The sequence below is a fragment of the Lathyrus oleraceus genome, chromosome 4, assembly GCF_024323335.1.
Source record: "Lathyrus oleraceus cultivar Zhongwan6 chromosome 4, CAAS_Psat_ZW6_1.0, whole genome shotgun sequence".
In the NCBI taxonomy this organism is placed as follows: Eukaryota; Viridiplantae; Streptophyta; class Magnoliopsida; order Fabales; family Fabaceae; genus Lathyrus; species Lathyrus oleraceus.
In genome coordinates, this window is record NC_066582.1 from 68287759 (window position 1) to 68297913 (window position 10155).

At 37.1% G+C, this 10155-nt stretch overlaps 2 protein-coding genes across 2 annotated transcripts; one reads left to right on the top strand and one right to left on the bottom strand.

The window, feature by feature from the left end:
• Positions 1-1641: 1641 nt before the first annotated feature.
• On the bottom strand, positions 1642-3392 carry LOC127073419 (probable aspartic proteinase GIP2). The gene has a single exon (XM_051014568.1). The coding sequence runs from the start codon at positions 3091-3093 to the stop codon at positions 1744-1746; it is 1350 nt and encodes a 449-aa protein (XP_050870525.1). The 5' UTR covers positions 3094-3392; the 3' UTR covers positions 1642-1743.
• A 3642-nt stretch (positions 3393-7034) lies between these two features.
• On the top strand, positions 7035-9525 carry LOC127136055 (uncharacterized). The gene is made up of 2 exons (XM_051062660.1): positions 7035-7199; positions 8362-9525. Exons 1-2 carry the CDS (start codon positions 7035-7037, stop codon positions 9523-9525), a joined length of 1329 nt encoding a protein of 442 aa, XP_050918617.1.
• Positions 9526-10155: the final 630 nt, after the last annotated feature.

Here is a 10155-nt window from a genome sequence, read left to right on the forward strand (position 1 = left end):
GAAACAAATCACAAATTAGACTCTGATCTTGAAGGTGATGGTGTAGATGCTACAACTTTCAAGCTGTTGGTTGGATATCTTAGGTATTTATGTAATACCAGATCAGATATTTGCTATGTTGTTGGAATAATTAGTAGGCTCAAAAGTAAACCGAAGTGATCTCATTACCAAGTTGTGGTCGGGAGTCTAAGGTATATTAAGGGGACTCTAAAGTATGAAGTTTTGTTCCCTTCTAGAGAAAAAGCTAATTCAAAGTTGATGTGTTACTCTTAGACTCTGATTGGGAGGTCATATTTCTTGGTGTTCCAAGAAGCAATCAGTTGTTGTTTTGTCAACCTGTGAAACTGAATATATTGTAGGTTTTGTGGTTGCATGTCAAGCTGTTTGACTTTTGAATTTACTGCAGGATTTGAAAATCAAGTAAACAAGCCTCTGAAGCTGATGAGTTATAACAAGTCTGCAATCAATCTTGCCAAGAATCCAGTGCTGCATGAGAGAAGCAAGCATATAGAGACTAAGTATCATTTTTTGAGAAGTCGTGTTCATTATAGCACCCAGAAGCAGTTGATAGATGTTCTGACGAAAATGATTAAGATTGATCAAATTCTCCACTTGAAGGATATAATGGTGTTGATAGTTTTGATTAGGTGAATATGAATTAAAGGATGGTGTTAGAAGTAATTCATATTTAGTAGCATTAGTTTTGTTAAGCTTAACCTAGCTAGTGTAGGTTATCACTTTTGCCTACGTGACATTATTGTTGTGCATATATAAACAGTGTAGCTGTCAACAGTAAGTAATACAATACAACAACACAGTATTGAGTGTGTGCATTGTGTATAGTGTGTGTGCAACCATTATTTATAACTATTTTATAAGAGTAGTGAAAGTTTATTATTCTCTCTCTTCTCTCTTTTCTTCCATCTTTATCTTCTTCACCTTATCCACGAACAATAAATTGCCCGAAAAGGAAAGAAGTCATCTACTAATCCCGTGATAGACCGTCATGTTTAGGGGGTTTGATACGAGTAATTTCCTCCTCGATGTGCTAGGCCACATGGGTACTCATAACATAATGATATTACTATACTGATTGGGGTAATCCTCACCAATAAACGAAATGGCCGCCAAATAGTATATATTTATTTTACAATAGTTCTTATTACTAAACAATAATATTCAGTTGAAAGAAAAATGTTTAAAATGAGTGTATGTAACAATTGAAAAGGAAGAGTGTTTAAAGTGAGTAGTTGGATAAGTATTGGCGCACAACTTTATAGTTGGACAAGACTGAATTTTATAAGTGGAAATAGAAAGAAAAGAAAAACCATTTCCACTCTTTTTTGTTGTTGCAAACTGCTAATATCTAAAACAATTTTAAACATTATTTCCACTGATTATGACTTCTATTTAAGTTATATATGTTCAATTGACATCAATCATGCTTTGTCAAATTATTTCTTTAGATTTTTCTTTTCTATGAAAATTCCTAAGACTTTCGTATGATTGTGTTCATGCAAACTATGGAGACGCGGCGGTTTCACGGAACATTAAAGGTTTAATGCAAAAATATCTTTATTGAACGATTTTAAACAGGCACCAAATATAGTGGCAAACCATTTTTTCAGTTTGAAACTAACGTTAATGGTCACAAATAAGAAACCAAACATGCTCACGTTAATTGAAACTCAACACTTATTTCCATGCATATTACATTTGAAATACAAGACAAAAAGTGAAACATTAAAATCTCCTAAAGCTTGAACAACTTGCTTTGTTGAGTAGAAGTGATGAGCTAAAGCCAAGTTTTGAGGAAACAAGATCAAATTCCAAAAGATTATCCTCCAACTGATGTCCACCAATAACAAACGAAGGTTCCAATCCACCCAACTCCTTCAAACCCACTTCCACAATTCCAAGACACAACACATTTTCATTAACCTTCACCATTGAATTACCACCATTGATTCTCCATTCAACACCACCCTTCAACACCAAATCAATGGTAGGCACATTAGGCCCGGTAATACTCTTTCCAATTGTTCTTGAATCAAAGCATGCTCCAAATGGTGCAACACCTTTCACTCTCTTTATCTTTCTTATTTCAGCTTTCTTCACAAAAGCATTCACAAGTGGTTTATATATTAAAGTGTGTAGTTTTGTATGAGGAATCACAGTGCTTAGTTTTGTACCACCACCTCCTAGTTTGTTAATAGAAAGCAATGTGGTATTATAATTGACAACATTGTTGTCAACCTTAATTGAATTCACCTTAATAAAATACTCATTTGAAGGAGAGTTATCAAATATAGGACCAGTGCTGTGACGGTTAGCAATAAGTGGGGTGTAGGTAAGAAATTTTGAAAAATCATCTTTGTTAGAGCCAAAGTGATAAGGACCTCCACCAATAAAGAGACTTCCAAGCCCGTTAGTTTTAGAAGATGAAGGTAAACAAAGTGTAAATTTACGGTCTAGTTTAAATCTAATAGCTAGTTGTGCTGGTAAAGAAATAAGAGTTCTTGCTAGACCTAATATACCTTTTTTACCTTTGCTCAGGCCTTGGAGAAAGCCCTGAACACCAAATTTATCTGGATAAACACATGAAGAAATGAAACGTGGTGTGTTCACGTTTTTAAGTATTCCTCTATCGCCAGCGGTTGTAAGTAGGGAAGATAAGATATCCTCTCCTATGTCTCCGCTGACGAAGAGTTGGGCGATGGGGTTGAAGACGCTTAGGGCGCAAGTATTGTTGGTGCATCCAGTTTTGAGAGGATGGTTAGTACAAGTAATGCACTCTGTGCCTTTTGATAGTTTACATTTCTTTGAACCGCATTGGATTGGGTGGTAAGTTGATGAGTTATAGGACTTGTCACATTCAAACCATAGGAAACGTTCGCTAATGTCAATGACTAGATCCAAGGATCTTGCAGGGGTACCCATTTTAATAGTGGTTGAGTATTGAAGGGTTGTTGGGTCTTTTGCAATGGGGAGGATAAATGAGTTGGGTTTTGGTAACGGTGCAAGTGATGAAGATGAGAGTGAAAGAAGAGATAGTGAGAGGAGGAACAAGTGGAGGGTAGATGAAGTAGTCATTGTGAAAATATTGTGATAAAACTTGAGTTGTGGATTGTTGTGTTATATAGAAATGGTGAGAATGTGAAATGCGACTAAATGGTGTATATTATTAAAATACTCAGTAGCAGATAAGAGAGAATCATGAATGAATGGGCAAGTGGGAGGAAACACACACCACTACAAATAAAATAATGCAGAAGAGCACATGAAGAACAGTGGAAAGAGACAAAGCTAGCAAGTACTTGTACTTCACAGTCAACTTCTTGGTCCTTGTGCTTTTGACTCAGGCTTCTATGAATTTTCCCATTGGTGATTTAGAGATCAAGAAATAAACTTGGAGAATGAATTCATTGAAAATAAACATGATATATCTATATAGTATGGCAAAATGCCAAGTATGAGTATATATTTATACAAAGTAATCTTCACGCGCTTTCCCTTATTGACCACTTGTTTCTAACAAGTTATTGTTTTAAATTACCAACCGCATCATTTGATATGATTGCGGACCATTTGATATGGCTGTAATATTGCAATTGTAGTAGTGTCCGCATCCATCCACAATTACAATGTCATTGTAAACCACACTAAAAACTATATTATAACGCCGCAACAAATGTATCATAACACTGCAACGACCACATCAACATGCACTATATTATGTATTGTTTGAAAAAATAACTTGGTCTACCTTCCTTCCTATTTATATCATATATTAAAAGTATGTTTTAAAAGGATTAGAAAGATTCAGAGTGATTGCGAATTGTTATTGAGATATAAATAAAGATTTATAGAGAACATGGAAGACATGTCAAACCTAATATAAAATAAAATATACTATTTTATATTGATAATAAATAAACTCACGCAGCAACAACCGCAATCTGCATCGTAACAGCCGCAACCCGCATCATAACAACCACAGTAACCACAACTGCAACTGCAATTTAAAATCATATATCAAAAATCAAACAATTTGATAAGCATGCGATCACATGGTATATTAAATTAATATTTCGAAGTTTATTCAATTAAACTTCATGTTCTTTCCCCACATAAGATGGGAGCAGAAGAAAGAAATTAATAACTCGTAAATTCTTCACACGTGAATCAAATTATTAAACGACACTAATAATGTCATTTCATTAAAAAATTTATCTCTTATTCTCGAATATCATATTAATAGCAATATGTAAAAAATATATTAGTTTTAGTTAAGTATGTGGAATTATACGTTTGTAGATAGAGTCATCGGCTGAGTATCTTAGTAATAGATGATCCTGAGTGGTTTTGATGTTCAAAATATTAATGTAAAATGGAGTTTAGTATAGTCATTGAAGAATTATGATCAAGTAACCTCTCTTGATGGTATTTATAAAAGAAGTCATATGAAGCATCTTCAGATAGAAGAAGTCAAGTCAATGTTTGTCTAGTAATGTGTCTGAGTGATTAATGACACACACACACACATCCACGCACGCGCACGCGCAAACACACACACGAAGTCAAGTCAAAGTTTGTTTGGTAATGTGTATGAATGATCAGTGACACACATACACACACATATTTTTTTAAATCTCTTTGCATTTATAAAATTAACAAAAAAAATTGTTAGTAACTAGTTGGTTACTAGATTGAATAATCTTTTAGGAGTGTGATTTATACTAGATAATCGATTAACACATTAGGGTTAATGGACTATCTCTTTTGTAATTGAGTAGTGACAGCGAATTTGAAAATCTTCCATATTTAGCCTACATAATCGATTAAATCTAACAGTTAATCGATTATGAATATTAAAAAGTCCATAGATGATTTTTCCTATTGAGCTATATTTTTTCCTATATGAAGGAAGTTTTTCCTCATTTTAAAAAACACCATAATTCGGATTTCTACTATCCTTTTCACTCTTCAGAGCAATAACTCAACACTCTTCACAAATCTCATATTCATCCTCACCTCGACTCAATCACATGCGAGCAACAAAATTCAGAATAACAATAACACATAACAAAAGCAGAATCAAAGGCACACATAAGAAAAGAAGAATATCGAAGAATTCATCACCTCTGAGACACCGCGTTGGAACCATCTGGTAGGTTTTTCTCCTTTTGTTTTCTTATACTCGTGCGCAAGAACAAGCATTGAGAATTCAATTTCGATTTCAATTGCATTTTGATGTTGGGTTTCCACGCGGACTCAGTTGTGTTCTTGATTCTTCGATGGAAGGTGAAATAGAGTTCTTGAGTTTTTCGTTTGATTATGTGTTGGTTTGCGCATGTTGAAGACGATTTTGTATCTCGGTTTAAGGTCAAGCAAAATTTTGGTGTCGTAATTGAGCTTTCATGCCTTAACCTGAGTGTTTTGACCTGGAAGCTTTCAGGATGGACTTAGGTTTTTCATGTTGAATCAGGATCATGTGTTTGGAAGCTTGGGCTTGAGGCTGATCAGTCTCTAATTCTACTTGTTTTCTGACACTCATTCGGCACAATTTCACGAAGTCGGTAACACATTAGTCTACATGTTTTATCATTCTGTTTAGTAAATTAGATATTTTGCATTGTTATTTCAAATTGTTGATTATATTTGGTTTGCATCATTATACTCCATTTTATGTCTCTTTGTGGTAGTTTTACTGGTTTCAGGTGTAAGCAAGAATACCTGAGGGATCGCCAAGGGAATCGGATGTTCCGGGGCCGTCGGAAGAGGAAATTGGACATCACAGTAACCCTGACACGACCACCCGTGTTGCCCAACACGGCCCATGTCAGGAGAGGAGAGTCAGGGCACTAAAACAAGGAGCTGACACGGGTGCCCGTGTCAGCCTCCCTGAAGGGGCGTGTTAAGCCATGGGTTCCAGACAACCAACACGGCCTGTCGTGTTGCCTGACACGGCCAGTGTTGGCTTGGACACCTCATTTTCCAGTTTTTGCTGTATTTTGGCACGGCTGATCCCATAGGGCATTTTGGACTTCTACTACATCAAATTAGCGATCAAGAACTATTTAGGGGATTTTTGAATACGGAGAAGGGGACTTTTCGCGATTACATATTAGAGACGATAAAGATTGAAGCGGTCAAAAGCGGCGAAGAACAGAGATCCTTCAAGAACGGATGCAATTGAAGATCAACGGAATTCCCATCTTTTTGCAATGTCTCATTTTTATTTTGTATCTTATTTGAATAAATGAAAGGCTAAACCCCCCAATGCCAGGGGGATGTCCCTGGATTGATTGTGTAATGACTCTGAATTGATAATTTCCTTAATATATGATGTTTGTTGTTAATTTCACTATGCAATGTGCGTAATGCTTTCTTTATCAGAAAAATTAAGATTGTTGTATGGTTAACAATTAGCAAGATTGCAATTGTTAAGGTTTTTGTACAGTGAAACCATAGTAGATATCACCTAGGACTATGGATACCCTATGGTCACCGGTTTACAGGAGATATTCATACACCTTCCTTGGCATATTATTATAAACTGTGAAAAGATTTCTTCTGTTTTACTTTCTCTTACAGTGATTTTTTACAAAACCCCAACTATATGTTTTGTTCAATTGAGTAACAATTTACACTTATATTGTTGCGCAATCCTCGAGATCGATCTTTGGGAAACATCCATATTATTACTACATTGGCAAAATAATACACTTGCTATTTTCCCGATCAAGTTTTTGGTGCCGTTGCCGGGGATTTCCAAATATAAAGTTAAAATTATCTCAATTGAAATTTTGTTTTCCGTTATTTTAATAATTTATTTCGATTATATCAACTAATCTGTGTCTGATATTTGTATGCGAGGTAAGGCCTCAACTGACTTTCCTTTTGACGTCGAAATCGAGAGAACCTTGCGGGCAAGACTCAGACAAGCTCGATTGGCTAGATTGGAATCAGACGAAGAACAACCTTCCATTCATTCAGGTTCAGATTTAGGTTCCGAAAGAGAGATCGAAAAAATGGTTGATAATCCACCGCCACCAGAAAGACTGTTGGGTGACTACGGAGGTGCAAATGCACCAGCCGGAAGATTAACTATTGTCAACCAACCAGTGAACGTGGCTAATTTCCAATTACATCCGAGTACTATTAATCAGCTTGAAAGGAAGCATTTCACTGGAAAGGTAAATGAAGATGCAAACAAGCATTTGCAGAGGTTTATGACCATGAGCAACACTCTTAAAATTGATGGTCACACCGAAGAGGCTAAGAAATTGAGAATGTTCCCGTTCACCTTAACGGAAGAAGTCAAAGAATGGTTCTATTCTCTACATGCCGGTAGCATCACATCTTGGGAAGAAATGGAAAAATCCTTCTTGAATGAGTATTTTCCAGTGTTAGTTTTTCTGCGGAAGAGGTATGAAATTCTGAATTTTAAGCAGAAGGACGGGGAAACTTTGTGAGACGCTTACAAGAGATTCAAGAGAGTCATGGTCGCATGTCTAACTCATAATATGGATCCAAGTGAATGGTCTCAAAATAAAGACCAAATAGTTGATTGATACCGCAGTCGATGGCTCTACAAATTTTTCAACAGCCACCGGTATCAAGAAGATCATTGAAGCTATTGCTGCTAATGAGCACTTGGAGTTGTACGATAGATGTCAAAGCAAACCAGAAGGGTTTATAGATTTAAAGCTGGAAACCAATAAAATCCGTATCGAAGATACTATAGCTACGGAAGTTGAGAAGAAGCTAAAGGCGATGAATATAGGTACCCAATAGGTGGCACAGGTCCAACCGGCTCCTACTGTCTGTTGTGAAATTTGTAATGGTCCGCACCAAACTGTATATTATTTTGCGACTCCTCAACAAGTGGAGGAAATCAAATTTTTGATGCAGAATAATCCATATTCCAACACGTACAATCCGGGTTTGAAGAATCATCCCAACTTCTCATGGAAAGACCAAAAAGGAACCACTCCTTAACACGGTCAATACCAAACTCAATATCAACAACAACAGCAACAACAAGCCCTAAGAAAGCTGATTGGGAGATTGCCATTGAAAGAATGGCATCTCATAATGTTCAATTTCAAGAAGAAACCCGGAACAATCAGAAAAACACAACAACATCCATAAAAAAATCTTGAAGTCCAAATGGGTCAAATCGCTCAGCAATTAGCCTCGAGTTCTCAAGCACAAGGTGCTCTACCTAGTGCAACTGTGACAAGTCCTAGAGAGCATAATAATGTGAGCGATGTGACAATAAGAAGTGGTAAATATGATGGAGTAATCGAGGAGGTGGATGAAGAGGAAGATCAATTGATCGAAGTGGATCTTAAGATCAAAGAAAATGAAGTTGTGAGGGAAGAAGTGGTAGCACCGAAACCAGTAGTGAAAGAAATAGTCATTGAGCCTAAGTCGGTTGTTAAGCTTCCCTTTCCCACCAGAAACAAGAAAAAGGGACAACATGAGAAAAACTTTGAAAAATTCTTAGAGTTGTTCAAGAAGCCTGAGATTAACATTCCGCTATTTGAGGCACTTGAACAAATGCCTACTTATTCCAAGTTCATGAAGGACATCATTTTGAAGAAGCGTACCGCCGACACCAACCCGATTATTCTAACCAAAACTTGTAGTGCTATTTTGCAGGGGATTAAGATTCCAATAAAGAAGAAAGATCGAGGAGTTGTCACCATCCCTTGTACTATTGGAGATAGGTCATTCAACAAAGCTCTTATTGATTTAGGGGCTAGTGTGAGTCTCATGATGTTGTCCATTTACAAGAAGCTTGGTATAGGGGTTATGCAAGATACCAAGATGACACTCCAATTCGCCGATCATTCTGTCAAGAAACCATATGGTATTGTTGAAGATGTTCTGGTGAAAATTGATAAGTTTGTATTTCCGGTGGATTTTGTAATTCTAGAAATGCCAGAAGAAGAAGAGATCCCTCTCATTCTTGGGAGACCCTTTTTAGAAACGGGAATGTGCCTGATCAACATAGAAGAAGGGACCATGACATTAAAGGTTTATGATGAGGAATTGAAGATCGATGTTCAAAACACCATGAGGTACAAGGATGATATTTGTACTAGTCATACTATAGAGGTTCTGGATCAGGTGATGACATATGATAGTCCTTTGAATGCACCACCGTCACTGTTGGAAAGAGTGTTGAGTTTGTCCATTTTCGATAGTGATAAAGAAGTGGACAACGGGGAATCTGAAGTGCTAGCCTTGTTAGACGCACAACCCCCGTGGAAAGGATCTCGACCACACCGGTGGGAGGACTTACGCCTACCTCAAACTAGGGAGGAGGATGAAGAGCCAAATAAAAGAACGGAGTTGAAACAACTTCCTGAGAATCTTAAATATGTCTTTCTCGATTCTGAAGGAAAATGTCCTGCTATCATAAACTCGAGCCTAAAGAATATCCAAGAAGAAAAGCTCATCCAAGTTCTGAAAAATACAAAAATGATATTGGATGGGCAATTGAGGATTTGAAAGGTATTAGCCCTACTGTGTGCATGCACAAAATTCTCATGGAAGAAGACCACAAATCGGTAGTCCAACCGCATAGAAGACTCAACCCAACAATGAAAGAAGTAGTTTGGAAAGAGGTGGTGAAACTGTTAGATGCAGGTCTTATATATCCTTTTTCTGACAGCCCTTGGGTGAGCCCGAGTCCCTAAGAAAGGGGGGACCACAGTAATAAGGAATGAAAATAATGAGTTAATCCTGACTCGGACAATTACCGGGTGGCGGGTTTGCATAGACTATAGAAGGTTGAACACAACAACTAGGAAGGACCACTTCCCGTTGCCATTTACTGACCAGATGTTGGAAAGGTTAGTTGGACATGATTACTACTGTTTTCTAGATGGATACTCCGGGTATAATTAGATTGCAGTTGCTCTGGAAGACCAAGAAAAGACAACATTCACATGCCCGTATGATGTGTTTGCATACCGAAGAATGCCATTAGGGTTGTGTAATGCTCTAGCCACCTTCCAACGTTGCATGACTTCCATCTTCGCCGACATGCTCGAAAAGCATATGGAAGTGTTCATGGATGACTTTTTGGTCTTTGGATCCTCATTTGATAACTGTTTAACTAATCTCTCTCTCTCTCTC

Excerpts from the sequence above, each read along its gene's own strand:
- LOC127136055 (XM_051062660.1), top strand. The coding sequence starts at position 7,035 with ATGGTTGATAATCCACCGCCACCAGAAAGACTGTTGGGTGACTACGGA. Across the intron at positions 7,200-8,361 it reads GGAAGCATTTCACTGGAAAG|ATCAAAGAAAATGAAGTTGT; the intron begins GTAAATGAAGAT and ends GTGGATCTTAAG.
- LOC127073419 (XM_051014568.1), bottom strand. The coding sequence starts at position 3,093 with ATGACTACTTCATCTACCCTCCACTTGTTCCTCCTCTCACTATCTCTT.